The 23,071-nt window shown below is 43.5% G+C and overlaps 1 protein-coding gene across 4 annotated transcripts in view; it reads right to left on the bottom strand.

Annotated features, from left to right (window-relative positions):
* Positions 1 to 321: 321 nt before the first annotated feature.
* Positions 322 to 23,071, bottom strand: part of LOC123592539 (contactin-associated protein-like 3) — a 193,955-nt gene continuing 171,205 nt past the window's right edge. For all 4 annotated transcript variants that reach the window (XM_045467707.1, XM_045467705.1, XM_045467706.1 and 1 more), the window contains 6 exons: positions 22,265 to 22,495; positions 20,346 to 20,479; positions 19,459 to 19,546; positions 6,707 to 6,937; positions 6,432 to 6,503; positions 322 to 1,410 (listed from right to left, as the gene is read on the bottom strand). In XM_045467707.1, coding sequence (XP_045323663.1) covers positions 1,217 to 1,410; positions 6,432 to 6,503; positions 6,707 to 6,937; positions 19,459 to 19,546; positions 20,346 to 20,479; positions 22,265 to 22,495 — 950 coding nt within the window. In that variant the 3' untranslated portion in view covers positions 322 to 1,216. The remainder of the gene's footprint in view (positions 1,411 to 6,431; positions 6,504 to 6,706; positions 6,938 to 19,458; positions 19,547 to 20,345; positions 20,480 to 22,264; positions 22,496 to 23,071) is intronic.

Here is a 23,071-nt window from a genome sequence, read left to right as displayed (position 1 = left end):
TATGAAATGAGCTGGTCGATTTGGGGGGCTCTAATGGAAGCGGACCCCGAGATCCCAGATGCTTGAGCGGAACGCCAGATTTAACTCAGATCCTACAGCCCGCGCCCTCCCTTCGCAAAAGCATCCTTCCACCTTCGGGGAATCCAGGGTTTGCCTGGATCAGTTCAGGATTTAGAAAAAGAAATGGAGAGCTTTAGTTCCAAATTGTGACTCTTCCCTAGTAAATGAAAAGACAGTCGTAAGAAACCAGATTGTTGTGACAACCTCAGAAAAAAGGGAACCACAGGACAACAAATAATAGTGACCTAATCACCCCACATCTGAAGGAAATAAATTCAAGATTATATTTCATTTAAATGAAATGGGTGAAGGATACATTTGCAGTGTTAAATATAGAGTTCATACCTGGGCACAGGTTTAGTTAGAAAATAGATGTTTTGGGGGAGATCATGAGGTCATCTTTATCATAATTTACAAAGATTAAAAGGAGCAGTTACAGAGTAAAATTCGCAAAGTATTGCAGATCAGAATGCTTTACACACTTTGCTACCTATGCATTTTTCTGTTCCATAAATGAACAGAATACTAGAATTTCGTAGCTGACATTCAAGATGCACTTCGTCACTAAAACGTATGCAAACGGACTTAAAAGAGACGAATAGTAAAAACAAGCAGCCAAAAAATGTTCTTTTCCAAGTCTCGAATGCATTTTTGGCCACCAGGCTCTGGTGTGCAGGAAGATGGAAACCACTCGAACACCATCTGAGAAACACTTCCTGCTTTACGAGGGTCAGCAGGTGATCGAGAAGGGAAGCAAAATACAGACTTCCACACAACGCACATCAGAGTCCAACTCTGACTTTTATAAACGTCTGTGTCCCCGTCTTAAGCGGGTAGAGCCGCAGCTCAAATCCTTGCCCTCACTTAACACCCAGAGTCATTATGCAAAATACATTTGAATTTTCAAAGATCAGGTCAGAACAGTCAGAAACTGCCACACAGTGATTAATGAGCACACCGAAGTCACTTTTACATCAATAGATCACGAAGCAGCACTGAGCAGGGCCTCCTGGGGCCACACACGAGCAAGCTGACGGCGCCCCACGGCCACCGTCTGACCCAAGAGGACGAGAGGGGGCGTCATCCCCTGGGAGCCCCTGGCTCAGCCCGAAAGTCGCGTCACCAGGGCCATGCATGAGTGAGCCTCTACTGCCCATCAGAAGAAATACTCCTTCTGGCTTTCACTGACTGTACTTTGCAGATTGAGCTCACTTCTCAGAGCGGTCTCAGCATGGTCTCCGTGTTTTGGGATATTCGATTCATTTTTGTGGTACAACCATCTCTGTTGGTAAATGCGTATAGCTATGGCAGTGATGCAGAGCAAGATAAATATCACAACGGCTATCACACCTAGTGAGAGGAGAGAAAGGAAAAACATAGTCAGAATATAAGCTTCATAATCTACTATAATTTAGAGCGTCATTTACATCATCTCTATATATCAATTACATCATATATATATATTACATCATCTGTGTTACATCACATATATATTTCATCATATATATATATATCTCACCAGAAAATTGGAAACCAAATGGTACTATAGCACTGAGTTTACTTCTAAGTCCATACATCCTTTAGATACAGCAGTTTTATGCCCTCGTCCTAAAGATCGATCAGCGTCACTTTCAGTTAATGCCCTCACGCTTACCTTCAGAACCACAACGTGGTCACGCCCTCACTTCATGCTAATAATTTAATTATTTTAAAAGACTAGGCAGTATAGACCTGTCATAGAGCAGTTAAATGCTTATGTGTGTTTTTCCTTAATTTATTTTTTATTAATGTTTATTTTTTGAGAGAGAGACAGAGCGCGAGTGGGGGAGGGGCAGAGAGAGAGAGAGAGAGCGAGACACAGAATCCGAAGCGGGCTCCGAGCTGCCAGCGCAGAGCCCGACGCGGGGCTCAAACCCACGACCCATGCGATCATGACCTAAACTGAAGTCGGACGCCCAACCGAGCCACCCGGGTGCCCTGATGGTGTTGCGTATTTTAAGGAAAACTTGCTGCTGAGATACTGCTGACTCACACATCTGTGGTGTGCATATGCTTGTTTCTACGAGGCTAGAAGAGTCTTAAGTGATCTCCGCTGCTGGGGGTCCATGCCTTTGTGTGACCCCCTTCCACTGTTTGTGGGTAGCGCCTGTGACTTGTTTTTACCCAACAAAATGGAACAAAGGTGATACGCTGTACCTGATTATGGGATTCTGTTACATAAGGCGGCAGCCTCTGTTTTATGGGACTGTCCGTCCCTCTTCCTGCCGGCCGTGAGGCAGTGAGCGGTCAGGGTGGGAAACCTTACACGGCAGGGAACTTGCAGGGAAGGCTCCAGGGGCTGAGGTCAGGCTCTGGTCAGCAGCCGGCAAAAATGAAGACGCTCTCAGTCCTACGGCTACAAGCCACTCAATGCTGCTAACAAGCATGCAGGTGATCACGGGACTCCTTCCCCAGAGGAATCTCCAGATGAGACTCCGGTCCGGGTGGACACCTCGATCACAGCCTCATGCGACCCTCGGCGGAGGACCCGGCTAAGCTGTGCCCCAACTCCTAACCCACAGAAACCGTGAAATAATCAAAGTGGGTTGGGTTAAGCCCTAAGCGGTGGCAATTTATCACGCAGCAATAATCACTATGCCACTGTGTTAAACTTTGGAGATACTGAGACCATCCAACTCTGTGGAAAGTAGATTATTTGAGATCTCCCGTTGGAAATGCTTCAAGTACCGAAAACATTCGCTACGCCAGTGGTTCGCAATTTTGGGTGCATAGCAGACAATAGCTCAGAATCTTTGGGTGGGAGGCTGGGACATCAGAGTTGTCTTAAAAGTTCCTCAGACTATTTTAAAGCGCTGCCAGGGGTGGGGTGTTCAAATGAGGTCTAGAAGTGTTCGCTCAAGCTATCATAGTAGTGAAGAATGCATGTCCAATCTAGACCAAAACAAAGAGGCAAAAAAAAAAAATTGTTTTAAAGCATTCACTAGTCAATATGCTTTTAAGGCATTAGTATTCTAATTAGCAAATGCTAGAAAACACGTTATTGTTTTGTTATGTGAATCAAAATGTGTATTATAAAAAGGAAGATTCTTCATTATACTCTGGGACAGACATAAAGAAGCGTGATGGAGAGGCGCCTGGGTGGCTCAGTCGGTTGAATGTCCAACCTCGGCTCAGGTCATGATCTCGCGGTTTGTGGGTTCGAGCCCCGCATCGGGTTCCATGCTGACAGTGTGGAGCCTCCTTGGGAATTTCTCTCCCTCTCTCTCTCTGCCCCTCCCCCGCTCACACTCTCTCTCTCAAAAATAAATAAACATTAAAAAAAAAAGCATAATGGGATCCAACAACCTCAAAATTGGTTGCGTATATTTGGTCACAGGGATTCCTGAACACATGCTCTCAGGAACCCAGACCCTTCCTTCCCTGAGACGGGTAGTATATTCATGATTTTTTGAATATTCTTAAATATCACTAGGTAGAGTAAGCATCACTCTCAAACTGTTACATCTCACATGAGAACAAACAGTAGAGCTGCTTTAATTGTTGTTATGTTTACTTACAGGACTTTGCTTTAAAGAGCTGTATCATATCCAATTTTAGAGTCAGAGACAGTAACTCTCGATAACAGCGATCGGGCCACTTGATTATACAATTACTGTCACCATTATACGGAAACATCCAGGCTGTGACGTATGTAACTCATCGCTAGCTTGTTTGTTTTGTGAGTTTGGGTGGGGTCTTAGAACCACCTCTGTCCTCGGCCACTCTCTGAAGATTGAGATAACTTGAATAATGCATCAGACGCATTCCATAACCTTCCCTTCAGCAATTCCGGGGTAAATGTGTGTGTGACAAGCACTCAGATCTGCCCGCCCTCCATCTACCGACACGTCTGTCCCTTTCTGCCCAGCTACAGTATGGGTCCCTTGGCAAGAAACCCTCCGTGATCTCTGGTTTACCAGGTTTGAACGTTATTGAGATTACTTCTCTCCTATATTGTTCTCTTTGCTTGCAAGAGGAGAAAACGATAACGCACAATGCAGAACCCACCTATCAGGAGCCAACTAGGACCTCTCAGGGGAATAATACTGGTGCCACTTACCCACTCCGTACACCTTGTCAATGGTATTTAACCAAACGCGACAAAGCGCCGAAGACCAAATCCGTTCTGTCATCAATTTGACTATTTTCGTTGCTCTGATAAAGGCACTAACCGCGATATTTTGCCCCGTTTTGGACTGTGATTCCTATTTGGAAAACATTAATCACTCTTGATTTATTTTCAATTAGCTTTTGCTTTCTAGTGAAGTCCCCTCATTAAAAATAAATGAGAACGGCTGAGGATTAAGTTTTAAAATTTAACACAAAAGTACTCTTTTTAGATACACATTATAAGTAACACATTTGCTTTTTATTTGTTCTTGGAGGTGTGAAATCAGGGCGGGGCGTCACATACTTCACTCATCACAAAAATAGAAATGGTTGAGAGAAGAATGGGAATATTAACTTTCTTACATAGATTTGGTCGGCACTTGAAAACGTCTGAATACTTTGCTCACGGTCTGGAGAAGCTTGGTGTCTTTTATGAACGGAAGCGAAATGAACAGATTCGATCTGACCTGGTGCGCACCCCGCCTGGAGAGCGGACTGCCAGTGGGGTCACCTGGCTCTGGGACTAAGTCCCTTCTCTGGAACAGCAATGGGATGACCAGCAGTGCACTTCCTCCTTACCCAGCCGGCTTTGCAACGGACACTTGCATTAATCTAAGTAAATACATTTAAATGTTTCTTGAATGATAAGGAGGGAGACTTGATTATTCATTCTTTAAATTCTACATAAATCCTGTTTCAGAGAATGCATCGGGAGGTATTTAAGATGCAATTACTTTTGCTTCTTCAAATATATTAAACGTACAAAATAGAAGTATTTTATATTCCTATAAATATATATTCCCATTACATAGGAGTTCCTATGTAATGGGAATATATATTTGAATATACATATAGTTTAGCTATCAGGCTTTGCTTGAAAGACCTATATTACATCCAGTTTTTGTGTCACGTTTATAGAATACATGTGACACTAAAAATATATATGTTGTATAAATATATAAGTAATTATATTTATAAATACAAGTGTATATAAATCTAAGAGAAGACTGACACCAGAAACAGTTTTACATATTTATGCTTACAAAAATCTTTATGTTAGGGGGCGCCTGGGTGGCTCAGTCCCTTAGGTATCCAACTTCAGCTCACGTCATGATCTCATGGTTGGTGAGTTCGAGCCCCACATCGGCTCTGTGCTGATGGCTTGGAGCCTGGAGCCTGCTTCGGATTCTGTGCCCCCACTCTCTCTAGCCCTCCCCCGCTTGCACTCTGTGCCCCTCTCTCTTTCTCTCTCAAAAACAAACTTTAAAAAAATTTTTTCGAAGAAAAATCTTGACCTTGTTTACCTTTATGTTTAGGAAAAGACAATTTGCCTAGTTTAGGTGTTTTTCCCAATGTATGTTTTACTTTTAATATTATTTTAAAAAATTGTTTTAAGGTTTGTTTTTGGGAGAGAGAGAGAGAGAGAGAGAGAGAGACACACACAAAGTGCAAGCAGGGAAGGGGCTGAGGGAGGGGGAGACACAGAATCCAAAGGAGGTTCCAGGCTGTGAGCTGTTAGCACGGAGCCCCACGTGGGACTCGAACTCTCGAACTGTGAGATGATGACCTGAGCCGAAGTCTGACGCTTAACTGACTGGGCCAACTCAGGCGGCCCTACTTTTCATAGTATTTTTTTTTTTTAATTTTTTTTTCAACGTTTATTTATTTTTGGGACAGAGAGAGACACAACATGAACGGGGGAAAGGCAGAGAGAGAGGGAGACACAGAATTGGAAACAGGCTCCAGGCTCTGAGCCATCAGCCCAGAGCCCGACGCGGGGCTCGAACTCACGGACCGCGAGATCGTGACCTGGCTGAAGTCGGACGCTTAACCGACTGCGCCACCCAGGCGCCCCTCATAGTATTTTTTAAATGTTTTGGGCTAATGGACTGAGAGATCCGTGGCTACTTTGAATCGGAGAAGTAAAGGTGAATGAGTCGTAAGCATACATATCCTGAGAAATATCAGTGGCTATTTTCAAATGATAAACCTTATTATTCTACAGTCTGGCAACTATTTAAAAAGCGTCTCCGTGGAGCCACAGGGGCCTTGAACTAACAGCCTCCAGAGGCTGCCTTCGGGGCGGTCACACGGGGACCATGGGCCAGTGTCCTGCGTCCCGCATCGACCCGGAACAACAGCGCGGATCCCCACAGACGCTTTTTGGATCCGGCCAACGGTGACAACAACGCCAGAGCCCGGGTCATTCACAGCCCTGTTACCTCCGATGACGGCGGAGTCACTTCCGTCAGCAGTAACTAAGGGCTGTCCCCCGTCCCTTGGTCCGGAGCCACCTACGGTAGAAAAAGGGAGAATGACAGAGGCGAGAGGGAAGGGGGCCTTCGGGGACGCGCGCGAACGTCACGCGGGCAGAAGAACGGGCCACCGTGTGCCAGAAACGCGCACGAACCCCACGCCCGAGCGGGGCCGGCCCAGCCCAGCCCGCGGCGGGCTCGGGAAAGTTCCGGGGAGGGACGGGGCGGAGGGGCCAACGCACCTGCGCCACCTGCCAGCGGGCGGGTGGCCTCCCGCGCCGGGGCTCCGGGCCCCGCCCCCTCCGCGCAGCGGGCCGCGGCGGCCACGTGGCCGCGCACCGTGACCGGGGCGGGGCCCCCGGGGCGCAGCGCGGCCTTGAGCGGAGCGGCGGGGCCGAAGCGCACCGCCGAGAGGCAGCCGGTGAAGCCGCGCGCGCCGGCCCGCAGCGTGTCCGGGTCCGCGCCGGGGGGCTCTGCGGGCAAAGAAGCGGGGCACGCGTTAGGGCGCGGCCGCAGCACCCTCCCCCCGGATCCCCTGTCCTTCCCTGCTTAGGAAGAGGCAGCCAGAGCCAGTGCCCGCGGCCCTGCTACCCGTGGCCTTGGTGCAACTCTGCGTGTGGGCACGCCGAGCCCCTCCCCCCTCCCCCCGGATGCAGCCACGCGTTCCAAACGAATTAAAAATCCTCTGCGGCGGCACTTTCCAAATGATCATCACAGTACTTTGAAACAGGATTTGTGGCCAAGAATCGAGGCGGTCCCAGTGAAAGGTCTCCGGAGCTTGGGGACGGCGGGGCTCTGGGGGAGTCCTTACCGCAGCGCTGCTCTCCCCACGTGCACTTAGGTCTGGCTCACTGTTGACAGAGGTCCCCCGCTAACCGCAGGCGCCACGGGGGGGGGACCCCACACCCCACTGCCGCTCCCCCCTTTCCAGTGATGGTCTCTGCCCCCTTTCCGTAAGTTGAGGCTTGCCTCTCCCGGCCCTCACCCCACTCTGACGGAGGTTGGTTGGCGGGGGATTGACTCAGGAGACATCATCAATTCCTTCGCTTCGACGATGGTCAGGCCCTCAGTGCTCTCGCTCAATGGCCACCAAACCTGACCAGCGGCAATGAAGTGTAGACTCCAAATGTTTCAATGCAGTGAGTCAGGGGGGGCATCCGTGTACCCCCCAGGGGAAGCCACCTCAACTTAGTAAGGACGTGTGGCCTCTGCTGTCACACTGCCTCCCTGCTTCAGTCAATGAGCTGGCTGACTTCCTAACAACCATGAACAACTACCAAGAATTTATGCGCTGGCTTCCGCAGGCTGGGGCATTGCGTCAAGGGATCTGCAGAGGTTACCATGAGTGCCCTTACTCCTACTGAAAGTTAGTAACGGGGCACCTGGGTGGCTCAGTCGGTGGAGCGTCGGCTCAGGTCATGATCTCAAGGTTGGTGAGTTCGAGCCCTGAGTCAGGCTCTGTGCTGACAGCTCAGAGCCTGGAGCCTGCTTCGGATTCTGTGTCTCCTTCTCTCTCTGCCCCTCTCACACTGTCTCCCTCTCACAAATAAACATTAAAAATTTTTTTTTTAAAGAAAAAAATAAAAAGAAAGTTAGTAATACTAGACCTTAGTAAACAAAGGTCTCTCAAGCGGAGGAACCTGTATCCGAGCTGGTTATAGTAACCCCCTTTTCAATAGGGTATTATCCCTTTTATTATGTCAGTACCTTTTGGACATGTTCGTAATTATTCACATTAAGGGACTGGTAAATGGGAGTCATTATACTGCTCTTTTTCCTTTAACAGATGCACATACCTTCTATAAAATATATGTATACATTGTAGAAGTGTTTTTTGGATTGGCACGATAGTCCGTCTTTAACTTCACCCTGAGAATCTCAGCTCTGATCCAGTCTATCTCGATGTTGCAAACCCTTACAGGGCAATCTTTATTGCCTTGGAGTTTGAGTTTCTGAGGGGGTACTGCCCTTTTGTCTCCACTTCCTGATACTATAAGTAACTATAAATAGTTTTGATTGGATATGGATAATCTAATACATACATGCTAGGTGCTGTGAAAAATAAAGAACTATTATTTTCTTAGGGGGAAGAGGGTCCCCTGTGAGAAGGGGGTCAGGTTGGAGAAATCTGTACACACAAACCTTGTTAAAGTAACTCCTACCCCCATTTGTCCCCCCCCCCCATACATTTAATTACTCATGCACAATTACTATACCCTGTGTTCAATCTAACATATAAACACTATCTGCTTTTTGGGTCTTCATTTTCCTACGGAGGCGCCATATACATTTAAAAATCTGCATGCTTTCCTCTTGTTAATCTGCCTCGGGTCAATTTAATGCTCAGGTTTAGCTAGAAACCTTAAGAGGGGAGATGTAAAGTTTTGCCTCCCCTACAAACTCAGGGGGTGGATTTCTTCAATCTCGTTACACGACTCGCCTTTTTTCCTATTAAACTTCATCTCACTATTTCAGTCTGTCCTTCCTGAAAGTCCAATCTTTTGTATCCTTGCTCCTTCAGCTTTGGAAAAGAGTCGTATCTTTAAGAAAAATGATCTAACTTTGGGAAACTTTGAATAAATTCATTGGGAGCTACTTGACTTATAAAATTCTGTTCGGTAATTTTAAAGTTGCACAAGTAAGTGCTGTGTAAAAGGCCTCTACAAGCAACTAAAATCAGGGACATGTTTACATTGTTATAATCACACACACACACACAAAAAAGAATTTTCTGAAACATACTGCTATCTTGGCCAGGTTGGTTATAGGAAGAAGCATCAAGGAGCTTTACATATGCTGAATTTCAGGTAGATTCTTACAGTGAAGTCAAATGAGCTTGGGACAACTCAATTAAATGATTATTTTATACTAAAAGAGTTCTTTAAAGATGCGATAACTTTTTTTTTTTTTTTTTGCATTCAGGCAATATATATTCCTTGAAGAAAGGCATCTTCACTTGAATATACTTGAGAGGATGTCAAGAAGAAAAAAATGGGAAAACACCATAATAGTAACATAGGACTTCTTCTGCAAAGAAACGAAAACCCCCCCAAAACCCCAAACAAACAAACAAAAATACGGACCAAAAAAAGGTCTCGGCTGTTGAGCAAAAAGAGAGACTGGTCAAAGTCTGACACGAGCACTACCGTACCGGGCTAGGGTAGGAGAACAAATCAGGGGCCGACATTGACCTTAATTCTTTAGACTAATTCTGTGACACGTATGTTTTCAAAGGTAACTGACCTTCGTTTCTGCAGGCAGTCCTACTACTCAGGAAAGAAACATCAGTGGAACATTACAGTGCACTATATTTTCACGTTCTTCAAGACTGTGTACTTGATGTTTCTCCATGTATGTGCGTTGTGGGTATGGACACGTGTGGGTGAATTTATGTGCCCACATATTACGTATGCATGTTCAATGTCAATATATGTTAAAAGGTTTACTGCTCACCGTTCCCTATTGCCTTCAGAGTTTCCATCCTGAGGCCATGGTTGTGATTCACTCTTTGACTGGAATAATTCTCTAGTATTTTCCTCGGGTGGGATGCATGGTCAATATTTAATCTCAATCCTTCCTTGTTATCCAAAATATCTTTTTTTAACCTTGTCAAATACATTATATATCAGATGCTTAAGCGGCAGCTGATTCCTCAGCAGTGGGATGATAGTCTGTCGAGGTTTTTTTTTTTTTTTTTTTTTATCCCACTGTTACAAATGAGAAGTTGGGTGCTGATGCCATGATCGTTATTTTTTCATTGTAGTAACTTCTGTCTCGAAAGTTTGGAAGCTTTCTTCTCTGTCGTTTTGCAATTCAGAAATTTTCCCAGATGTATGTCTTTTCTCATCAGAATTGAGGAGTCCTTTCAATTTGCAACTCGGGTTTTCCTTCAGCTCAGAGAATTGTTTTAAATGCACAATTATTGCCTTTGCTTCTAATTCTGTTTCTGGATCTCTAGTTATTCGTGTTACATTTCCTCTTATTTTCCCTTCTAATTTCTCTCTCTTAAGCTTTTTTGCTCTGTGGTTTGAGATACTCCACCTACAGTATATTCCAGGTCACTGTTTATGCATAATCAGTGATGATCCTCTCCTTCAGATGACCCAGTGAAATCTCGAAGTTATATTTCCTTTAACCCCCAGCGTCTGTGTCTGCACGTGTGACTTTTCTCAAATTTCCTTGAGCCCCAAGTTTCATCCTTGTTATTTTCTGGCTTCTTTAGCAGCTGTTTTGATGTGGGAATTCTATTTGTTGTTTTTAATCCTCCTCCTCATCTCCCTAAGGGGTGACGTGATTATTATTATTATTTTTTTAACTTATTTATTTCTTGGTCTGCTAGTTTCAGAACTCCATGGTTGGGGACCCTACATGATGATATGGGGGTCCTGGCAATGTGGAGAGTACACCTGTTGCCCACGTTGTAGGAAGAAGCCTCTCTCCCTCACCCTCACCATGACAGAAGGAATGTGGCCCAACCAGCCAGCCCATCCTCCGAGCAGCGAGGGACACTGAGCATGAGCACAGCCATGCTGAGCAGTGTTGAGCTTCCTTCCCTTTGGAGGTCCGGAGTTCTCTCCAAGCCAAGCTCTGCCCAGGATCTGCAGGCTTCGCACTCCCTCCCTGAGACTCTGCTCTGTTCCAGCCCACGGGGCAAATCCCCACCGCAGGTCCCTCATGCACACCTTCCCGCCCCTCCTGGCAACTGGGCTGGCCCTCCAGTCCCTCTGTTCAGGGCACAGACACAATGAATTGGGAGCGGAAGCAAGTGTTTACGGGTCCAAGCTGCCATTTTCCAGAACAGGGTCCACACAATATCAGCATCAGAATTAACAGAACTGTGTTCAGGAAGACAATGAGTGCAAATCTATCTTCCCTAGTAGCTGACTCCTGAAATTCCATGACTGAGGCCCTGCCTTCTGGCTCAAAAGTTTTCTTCCCTTTAAAATGTAAAGAAAAAAACACTAGGGAAACCTTAGGAGAATAGTTAGGCGGTATTAGAAATTCACATATCGGGGCGGCTGGGTGGCTCATTGGTTAAGCAACCATCTGACTTCAGTTCAACCCATGATCTCCTGGATTGTGGGTTCAAGCCCCAAGGCAAGGCTCTTTGCTAATAGCTCAGAACCTGGAGCCTGCTTTGGATTCTGTGTCTCCCTCTCTCTCTGCCCCTCCCCTGCTCACGCTCTGTCTCTGTCCTGTCTCTCTCTCTCAATAAATAAACATTAAAAAAACATTTTAAAAGAAATTTGCATATCAGGGTAACTATGTTTGACCATCTCCGCGCGCTCGAGGACACAGGTATACTAACAGGAAGTAAGAGATCAAGTGCATACTAGGTCACGAGGGCATGGGAATGTGGTTTGAGTGTGGCCAGGAAGCAGAGTTAACGTTTAAGAAAAAGTGGGCCAAGAGATGAGGATAAAGTTCACTTCCTTTGTAATTTTGAGCAGAACCCTAAATCATTTTCAATAAAAACAGATTAAATCTTTTTTTTCCCCACTTAAAAAACGTCCATGGTAGGAAAACTTAAAATTACAATCAAATTTACGGTAATTCAGGACATAAACATTCTCAACCGTCTCAGATGGTGGGCAGTGTTGCCCATAAGATACATTTACCAAGGCTGCGCATTCCAATATATGGGATGATTTCTGCTTTTGTGAGGAACAAGCATTTTAACAAAAGATCCACAGGACGTCCTTCCGGCAGGAAACACCGGAGCAGTGGAAGGAGCACCCCCAGAGGCTCTCTCAGCAAGAAAAATCAGGAAACAAAGTGAGTGGTTCGAGGAATCGCAGGAAACCAGGAAGTACATCCGAAAGTGTAAAAATGTGGATAGAATGAAATGGACACTGACTGTTTTAAACGACAGCAATAGTAACGTCTTGCAGAACAAAATAACACGTAAACGTAAAGTACATGACAACGAGGGTGGGGGAGGAAATAAAGTGTTCTGAAGTTTTTATGTATTTTGACAAGTGTGACAATTTAGTGTGTGATAAATCAAGGATGCACAATTTAATCCTAAGAGTAACAGATAATAATAAAAGGAGGCATAACTATAAAGTTGATACAGGAGATTAACAGCCCCAAAGACAACCCAGCTGCCCGTCAACATGAGAATAAACCAATTGAGAGATAATCACGCAATAAAGGGCGCAGCAAAGACAATGAATGAACTCTGTACGCGCAACAGCATGAATGAATGTTAGAAACACCTGATGAATGAAAGCCGTGCCCCTGAATCGACCTGCTGTTTATTTTGGAATTGATGAAACAGCAGAGTGAACTTTCTTTTTTTATTCTAAATAAATGACATAATTAGAAGATGATGACTAGACAGACTTTCCCAGTCTGTCTTTCCAACAATTCAGGGCTGGAGGGACGTGATTTTCAGAGTCAGAAAGAAGTGAATTAATTACACCTCCCTCCTCCCCAAAACACATGATCGCCATGCACCAAGAATCCCAGCACTGGCAGCCAACGCCTGGGAAGAAATCTGGGGTCATTTGGGACCCCGGGCCCTTTGAACAAGCATTGCCAGCAGGTATTTACTAGAAGAGTAGTCTTTAGTAAATAACGTCCCCTCCACGTGTCATGACGTGAGCGGTCTCTGCCACTCGTCTACCTAACAAGGGGATACGGTCACAACTCCGCACGGTTGCTATCTCTGTCCTTAGTTCTCAGTCCTTTTCAAAAGTATGACTAGGCTTGTGCAGGAACCGCTGATGTGGCTTTGCTCCACCTCAGCAGTCTCGGGCGCTGGCCCCTACCAGTTCTCTACTCCCTACCTCCCATCACATCCTGTTCTCAAATAAACTCATTCACCCTTCAGAATAAACGTCCAGTTATGGCTCATCACTCCGACTCTCCCAGCTGCATGGAGAAAAGGCACTGGCAAAAGAGGGAAATCTCTAATAGATTTTTTTTCTTATTATTGAGATTCAGTTCACATACCATAAAATTCGTCATTTTCAAGTACACAATTCAGTGGGGTTGTGTGATTTACAAAGCTGTAACACCATTACCAGTATCCCCTTGCAAAATCTACCGCTTTAACCTGAGTTATTTGTCTTTTTGTTCAGTTGGATGAGTCCTTTACATATTCTGTACAAAAGTTTCTTGTCAGATACATGACCGGCAAATATTTTTCATTTTGTGGATTGTCTTTTTACTTTCTTGGACGTGTCACTTGAATTACCAAAGTTTTTAATTTTGATGAGGTTCACCTTATCTGTTTTTCTTGTGTTGCTCGTGCTCTTGAGAAACCATGACCTAATGCAAGGCTTTTGAGAAACCTTATCTAAGAAACCACTGCCTAACCCAAGGTCACAAAAATATACAACCATAGTTTGGTCTAAAAGTTTTATAATTATAGCCCCCAACTTAGACCTACCATCCCTTTTGAGTTAATTTTTGTAAATGGTGTGAGGTAGGGGCCCACACTGTTTTTTTAGCCTGTGGATATCCAGTTGGCTCAGTTCCATTTGTTTAAGAGACTATTCTTCCTCCATTGAATGGGCCTGGCATGAATGTCTAAGTCAACTAGTGATAAATCGATGTATTTCTTGACTCTCAATCTACTTCATTGGCCAATGGGTTTGCCCTTATGCCAATACCACACAGCTTTGATTAGCATGGCTTTGTACCAAGTTTTAAAATCAAGAGGGTGACCTCCAACTTAATTCTTCTTTTCAAGACTGTTTTGGCTACTTGGAATCCTTTGCATTTCCATAGGCATTTTGGGACTTGTCAATTTCTACAAAAATTGCAACTTGTCAATTTCTACAAAAAGGCCATCCGGTTGAATCCATAGGTCAATCTGGGGAGCACTGCCATCTTAGCAACAGTATGTCTTCCAATCCATGAACGTGGATGTCTTTCTGTTTACATACGTCTTCCATAATTCATTCCAACAAAGTTCCATAGTTTCCAGCATATGTGTCTTATACCTCTTTTGTTAAAGTTATCCCAAGGTATTTTATTCTTTTTGATGCTATTTTAAATGGAATTTACATTTCATTCTTCCTTTCATTTTCGTATTGTTCATTGCTAGTATATAGAAATAAAATAGGTTTCTGTATATTGATCTTATGTCTTTTCCCAAACTGTGTACTAGCTCCAATAGCTTTTCTCCTGGATTCCTTACAAGCCCACATTCTCTACAAATAGAGATAGTTTTACTTCTTTCTTTTTATTCTGGATACTTTTTACTTTTTTTTTTTTTTCCTTGTGAAATAGCCCTCACTCCAACGAGTTCTACAGTCTTGAACAAAACCAGTGAGAGTGGACATCCCCATTTGGTTCCTGATCTTAGGGAAAGACTTCCATTATCTTACCATTAAGTATGATGTCATGTCAGCTGGGGGTTTTTGTGGATGCCTTTTTTCATGTGAGGAAGGTTCCTTCTATTCCTAGTTTGTTCAATGTTCTTTATTATGAAAGCAGGGTGGAGTTTTTGGGTTTTTTTTTTTTTTTCCAAATGCTTTTTCTGTGTCTACTGAGGTAACCATGTGGTTTTCGTCCTTTATTTTACTAACATGGCATATTACATTGATTAATTTTTATCTGCTGAACCAACCTTAAAATCCTAGCATAAATCTTACTTGATCATGGCATTTAATACTTTTTTATGTTACCGAGTTAGATTCCCTAATATTTTGTTGAGGATCTTCGCACTTATATTCATACTCCTGAAATTTTAGAAACGTTTTGTGTCTTTCTTTCTAAATGAGATAAATTCTTTGGCAAAGCATAGAAAAGGCATACATGTCACATAAGTCACATAGAAGTCACATAATATCTAAACAGTAGTCTGTCCATGAAGATGTCAGTAGGTAATTTCCACAAATTATTTATTACTCAATTCTCATATATGGAGCTCCATTTCAATTTATAATCCTTCAATGGATTTCCTTTCCCCACACTGAAAATTGACCCATTAAGGCTTATCTGCATGACTGTATTGATTTGAACTACATTCAACCTATTGTATTCTTTCCCAGGAGGAAATAGAAAGGCACGTCTTTATTCTGCATACTTCAAAACGGATTTTTGTTTTGATATTTGGGGAATTTTGTCATTGTTTCTTTTTATGCACACACACAAAATCAACAGAATACCATTTATATAAACATCTCTAGAGAAATAAAACTCAGCAAAACAATGCTAGGGCACCTTACTGGTTTGTTGTATTTTAAAGCTCTCCTACTTTGGGACTATAGGCCACATCCAAGTCAAGACCAGACAGAAAATCAGAAATCTAATGATGTGCATTTAAAGTAGGATTATACTAAAATTATTTTATAGTAACTGGGAAAACTTAACCTGATTGGTCACCATTAAGAAGACCACTAATTTTGAAGAACAAGGACAGCCTGTTAATTTAGAAGGTGATCCTGAACTATTCTGTCCAAAGCACATTAGGGTAAATAATAATAACGCTAAATTAGATTAGTTATGAACACTATTCTGTTGTTTATATTCCCTATTTTTTTTTTCAACGTTTATTTACTTTTGGGACAGAGAGAGACAGAGCATGAACGGGGGAGGGGCAGAGAGAGAGGGAGACACAGAATCAGAAACAGGCTCCAGGCTCTGAGCCATCAGCCCAGAGCCTGACGCGGGGCTCGAACTCACGGACCGTGAGATCGTGACCTGGCTGAAGTCGGACGCTTAACCGACTGCGCCACCCAGGCGCCCCTATATTCCCTATTATATTGCAAGTGCATTAAGGGCAGGTGCATATATCTGTAGGTCTTGTTGGTAGACATCCAAAATATCCTGTGAGGGACAAGTGCGCATTAGGGACCACAGAAGTTTTGTTAATGAATGGATAACTCATTGAGTCAGAACAGCTAACAAAATATAAGTTCTGGATAGCTTGCCATAGTTTGCGACAACTTTCTTTGGCAAATTAATGGCTCTTTATTAACCAATCTGTTGGTCTATGAAGGGAAGCTCCGCTTATATTCTCCAAATCTGGACACAAAGCAGTGTCTCCTTAGTTACTCACTGCTCTGAAAGTGCCAGCAGAATCAGGGCAGAAGCCATCCTGAAAGTTGTCCAGAACATGAAAAGTTTTATTCGGCTTTGATCAAGATGCATAGCTCTATGTACAGATGAAATGAATATTTATAATTTTATTAGACTCAATTGCTTCAGGCAATAAACTTCATTGCTGAGTTTCAAGTTTAATTTTTATAGCCTGAGAGAGATGCTCCTGAATATACCATTCTCGAATAAAAACATTAACGTCTTCGATTCTGCACTATTGTCCTCTGTATATTAGCTTGTGGGAAAATAAAACTTTATATGATAAAATTTATTATTCTCCTTTTTTATAAAAACGATTGCTTTTTATATAATGCAGCCTAGTTATTAAATCAATATTTCCATCATCGACCAAAAGCCAAATTGTCTTTAAAAACATTCCTTTGTCAACTTCACACTTTCTACCTTGCATCACAGACATTTCTGAATGTGCCTCACCTCTCCTCTCAGAGGCTCGAGTCACTGAGGGCAGGAAGTTGCGTGTGGGGTGTTCATTTCGTTCGTTGACCCTATCTGTCCTGGTGGCTGGGAAAAGTCCACAGACACCTGCTGTGGCAAGGAAGGAGGGATCAGACGGCTGGGGGCAGGCAAAGCTGTCACTCCAGTCGCAGACTGCACCACTGTATGATAATCTAGCTCTGAGGTTTGCACGCCCCTAAGACAATCAATTACTCACTCTGTTCAAACCGAGGAGAGTAACTATCCTTACTATCCAAGAAGAGTAAGTAACTATCCTTGAGTGGAGCTCAGTATCAGATAAAAAAGGAGCAAATTCTTTTCCACTTGGATGTTAAAAACAATTATAATATTATTCAACTGACAGCCAAGGAAGGGGTTCCATCCCACTGTTCTCTGAAACTCTACATGGGCTTTGAATTTGTAGGAATCTCATAGCCTCCTCTATCTAAATGTATACTGTGATTGTCATGGGTGAAAGCTGGGGAAGGAGCTAATTTCTTTCGATTGTTTTTCCAGTTCTTGTGTTTTTCTAGACTATGCCACTTTTTAAAATAGAACAAAAAACCCTACTGGGCACTGTATGTAAGCGATGAATCACCAAATCCTACACCTGAAACTAATATTACACTGTATGCTGACCAACTGGTATCTAAATAAAAATTTGAGGGGCGCCTGGGGGGCTGAGTCGGTTAAACATCCAACTTCGGCTCAGGTCATGATCTCACGGTTTGTGGGTTCGAGCCCCGCGTCGGGCTCTGTGCTGACAGCTCAGAGCCTGGAGCCTACTTCAGATTCTGTCTCCCTTTCTCTCTGCCCCTTCCCCGCTCACAGTCTGTCTCTCTCTCTCAAAAATAAACAAACATTAAAAATTTTAAAAAAAACTTGAAAAAATAGAATGAAAAAAACATCTACTAATGTCACAAAAACATAGGTGTCCAGAAATGCCTAGAACACATCCAAAGTCACACATTAGAGACTGAGAGAGTCCCCTCCCCAGTGGGCTGCAATAGCCATAAACCTCTCCCAATGCTCAAGGGGAAACAACTGTCCTCATTTTTATTTCTGGGTTAACTGCTCGATGGTTATTTTGCTTGTGCCGCGGGGACCGGAGCCGTGAGCCACGCGAAATCACCTGCAGCACTAGCTGCCTTTCTGCCAGCACATCGGGAGGCCCTTTCTTTATCCACCTTGAAGGCATGATTATAAATCAGGACCACCATTTCAGCCTGAGGTCTGCTATTCTTTATCCGACGCTCCCAGCAAAGACCTCACGGACCCTCCTTCACTGGTGTAATCAGCCACCTGTAACTGCACATGACCGGCCTGGAGCTTCCGGTGATGCTGCAGCATCTAAATTACACGGTTTTTTGTTTTTTTGTTTTTTTTTTTTTACCATTTTCAAGAGCACCCTGGGATTCCTCGCCTTCCCTCTGAAAAATTAGAACTCATAATTTTACTATCCATCATCTGTTTGGAAAATATGATCGTTTTCCCCGTTACTGTGCTTCTCAACATAGTTTGAACATCCATTCCCGTGCCTTCTCTAAATCTCCAGTTTGTGATGTTATACATGCGTGCAGCGGCCGAAACGATCAAAGGATCCATGTATAAATGGCTGGAAACCTAGCAAAGATTCCACCGATCACCTAGGGCTCAACGGAGCCAGGCGGGTGTCACGTATCAGAACAGGAATAATAAATATTCCACAAGAGGATTTCTGCCAAGTAACTTTAAATGTAGATGATATGGACAGTTCATGCGTCAGTGATCGAAAAGAAAAGATATACCTTCCAAAACCTACTTTTCTTTCGGTTTAATTCTTGGCGACAAAGGGAAAAATAAAGGCATAAATCATTTGATGCCTAAATAGGATAGTATTTTTACTCTGGCGCTCTCATGAACTCACAGCCATCAAGAGCAGGCGCGGGATCTTTAGGCTTCGAAGTCCCAAGAAGCAGCTGGGAGCATTAAGTACATTTCAAAGCAGGGCCCAGGATATACAGCCCGACACGTACTCACTTGCTACAAGAAAACTAAGCCTTTTCTCTTCTTCTCGTAAATGTAAAGCTATACTTATCATTCAGTGGTTTCTGCATTTGACTCCTGATTAATCGAGGATTTGTGGCCTTGATATCTGCTTTGACTTTGTCTTTCCTCACTTGCTAGAAAAATGCCGAGTTTTGTTCTGCCTGATTGCCAAGGGAGAGGGTTAAGTGTAAGGACTTCTCAGGGATCACCCTGGTGCCTGAAGACAGCCCTCACTCATGACTGCAGGGGCACTCGGACAAGAGAACAGTTTCCACCTTGATTATCCCTCGCTGGGAAGCCGTGATTATCCCTCGGGAAGCCCCTGGGAAGCTGGGATTATCCCTCGCTGGGAAGACCACAAGGAGCCTTACTCAGCGCCGCGAACCCTTCCTGTGTTCGTGACCTAACACTTCTGACCCATTTGCTGTGGGGGGACGCATTTTCTGCCACTTACCTAAAACTGTGCCCAACATAAGGGATTTGACAGCGTTGAATTCCGTCCCCGATGACAGGATAACTTGTCTCCTTGCATTCTGGTTAACCTATGAAACGTTCCACGAGAAGCAAACATCAAAATGGCAAGCAATTTTGATGGTAAGAGAGAGGGAATCACAGGGACACCAAGAAAAACGGTAAAAATGAGCCATATGTTCGAATTATCAGCTAAAAGGAGAAAGCTGTTGCATAACAATTTTTATAATAACTCAGATTTCACACCACCCCATTTCTTATTCTTTGCCCTGTTTTTCTTCGTGGTTTAAGGATCTATAATTGGTATAATCCACAAAGAGACGCAACGAGCTATTGCAAACCTTAAAGCTTTTACTTATTTCGAATAGAAATTAGTAACGAGCCGGAAAAGGTATCATTCGTACAGATTCAATACACAAAGGCTATTCAAAGCCCAGTGCCAACGAATCATTTAAATACCGATGTTTTTAAAAATGTATTCCCACTTTAAGCAAAACCTCGCTTTTCCCCTTGTGTTTACATTTCTATGGCACTTGCTTTTTTTGTAGTCAGATGGGAACAAGTTCCCATCGGAATATCTCCAGCAGTCGCTGTAAACCAGACAACATTCCCCTACCGACAAGGACAGCTTAGCATTCATTCGAAATGGTCAAGTATTAACAATAACTCCGTCAGCCTCTTGCTGAACAAACACAAAAATTGCTAAACCAAATGCTCTAACTACATTTTCTGTCCCCAAGACTTCCGGAAAGACCATGCTGAATGTGTATCTCTTTTATTAGGATTTACTGTCAAAGGTTTGCTTGAAGTCACACATCCTGAGCGTCACAAGTTTGGGGACTGTTGCCCTCGCTGAATCCACCCCCTTACCTCTACAGAGACCACGGCCGCTTCCCTGTGAATCTTCACTTGGTGAAACTGCCCATCGGCAAGGTTTTTAAAACCAAAGTTAAAAACGTCAGGTGCCTGGTTTCTGTCCAGCTTATACCTGATCTGCAGACTTCCTAAAGAAGAGAAAAATGACATTTTTAACTAAACTAGAATCTTAAAAAACCTGTCGACGCAGGTTCTAGAGCATATTTTATTTTTGTTTATTTAATACAATTTGAATCCAGTGGGCATTCGCTTAGCACACCAAGGATTTTTCCTGGAAGACTGATTGTACGTGTGCTATTCCAGGGCTGAATTCAGAATCCAATTACACTATTTTATTAAAAAAAGTTTTTTTTCATGTTTATTTCTTTTTGAGAGAGAGACAGAGAGACAGAGCGCAAGCTGGGGAGGAGCAGAGAGAAAGAGAGGGGGACAGAATCTGAAGCAGGCTCCAGGCTCTGAGCTGTCAGCACAGAACCCGACGTGGGGCCCAAACTCAGACTGCGAGCTGAAGTCAGACTGAGCCACTTAGGCACCCTGAGAACCCAATTAAACGCTATTTTATTTTATTTTATTTTATTTTATTTTATTTTATTTTATTATTTTTTAAGTTTTTATTTAAATTCTAGTTAGTTAACACGCAGTGTAACATTAGTAAACGCTATTTTAAAAGTCAAGACCAAATAGTCTTTTTCCAAGTTCTGCCATTTTCCTTAACGAAAGGAGTAAGTCTAAGTTAAGTATATAAAAACTCCAAGCTAGGCTCTAAGTCAATTATTCATGTGGTATTCATACTATTAAATGGTAAAACCTCAAGCAATATTGCATTAACATTCAGTTTCTATAAGCATAACTTCTTTTAAGGTGACTTACTTTAATGCATTTTAATGTATTGCTGACATTTGCATAAGGATTTTTTTTTTTTTTTTGCACAACCAGAATTTTCTCCCTAATGTTTCTGCCATAATCAAGAAACAGAGAAAAGAGAAATGATTTGCTACAGTATCTAAATCTCAAGTTATCCACAAATGCACCACTGACTCCTGTCTGTCATAGATGCTCCAGAAGGTCAAGTTTCTGCCCTGCTTCTCTGTGAGGCAAGGTTCCAACTTGGTTTTGCTCTCCAACTGGAAAAGTCTTGGAAAACCCTGGTGGCCATGGGTGGGGTAGCTCTCCTCCCACTTTTCTTTGTACGTAGAGATGACCTGAAAGGCTCAACCACTGATGGGTAAAGAACAATCCTACTCAGCCCATGCTAATCAAGATTAGATTTTTTTTTTAAATATTTTTTTTCAACATTTATATTTATTTTTGGGACAGAGAGAGACAGAGCATGAACGGGGGAGGGGCAGAGAGAGAGGGAGACACAGAATCAGAAACAGGCTCCAGGCTCTGAGCCATCAGCCCAGAGCCCGACGCGGGGCTCGAACTCACGGACCGCGAGATCGTGACCTGGCTGAAGTCGGCACTTAACCAACTGCGCCACCCAGGCGCCCCTCAAGATTAGATTTTATATGGTTTAATATACTTCTTCACTTAGAAGGAGGGGGAAACGTTCTCCATGTACAGAATGAGATATCTTGTTTCAAAGTGAACTGCAAAACTAATTGAGATTATTCATGTCCGGTAGGAAAGACCCCGAGAAGAGCAAGGCACACATCTGCACGGGGAAAACATTAAATGACCAAACTTCCACGGGAGAATGGCATCTTGAATGGAACCATTGAAATGTTAACTCTAGTGATAAACATTGAGGTTATCATGAAAAATAAACTACCCCTAAGAGAATGAGAATCTATAAGCCTTGCAATTGTGTTTCTTTTTTGTGGTTTAACGCTGGAAAAGCCCCCACCCCCCACCCCATGTGGTCCTGATATCCTAAGTCAGTCTTCTTGTTCGTAGAGTCTGACGCTCACCATTGGGGGCGAGGATAACTGATAGGTACTCTTCGTAGAAGGAGCTCACGTAGAGAAGTAAGCTGGGGGCCCCTGTGGTCCGGAAGCTCAGTGTGGCCATTTCTCCGGTCAGCGTCAGATCCTCATGAAATAAAGCCGCCAAGGAGCTGGAGTTCTTACCAAAGGTGTGATTATGATGTTCTTGAAAGTTGTAGATAACGGACGAACCGCTTCCAAAATATGCAGAAATCTCTGGAATGACACTCGTTTTCGTTATGTTACCAATAACATTAAGAAGAACAAAAACAAGTCTCTTCTTAATGGATAGTTACATAATATCTCTAACTCTTAAATTTTTTTTTAATGTTTATTTATTTTTGAGACAGAGAGAGACAGAGCATGAACGGGGGAGGGGCAGAGAGAGAGGGAGACACAGAATCTGAGGCAGGCTCCAGGCTCTGAGCCATCAGCACAGAGCCCGACGCGGGGCTCGAACTTGTCAACTGCAAGATCATGACCTGAGCCGAAGTCGGATGCTCAACCGACTGAGCCACCCAGGCGCCCCGACAATATCTCTAACTCTTAAACATCTCAAGAGAGAAAATAATAATGGCATGCTTTGCTCATTGTTTTAAACATCTAAGCATATTTAAGATTAAAGAAAATAATCAAGTATGGATAGAAAGATAACATCCCCACCCACATTCCCATAACGTAGAACTCAGTATTTTCTTATTGCCTGCAAAATTCCCCTCAAGATTTCCATAGCTTTGGCTACCGTGGTTCTCCGTGTTGATGATTCTGGATCTAACAGAAGTAGTCACGAGC

The sequence above is a fragment of the Leopardus geoffroyi genome, chromosome D4 (genome assembly GCF_018350155.1).
Source record: "Leopardus geoffroyi isolate Oge1 chromosome D4, O.geoffroyi_Oge1_pat1.0, whole genome shotgun sequence".
NCBI classification, from domain to species: domain Eukaryota; kingdom Metazoa; phylum Chordata; class Mammalia; order Carnivora; family Felidae; genus Leopardus; species Leopardus geoffroyi.
The sequence above is the reverse complement of the archived record's forward strand: the minus strand, read 5'-3'. Positions and strand labels throughout refer to the sequence as shown.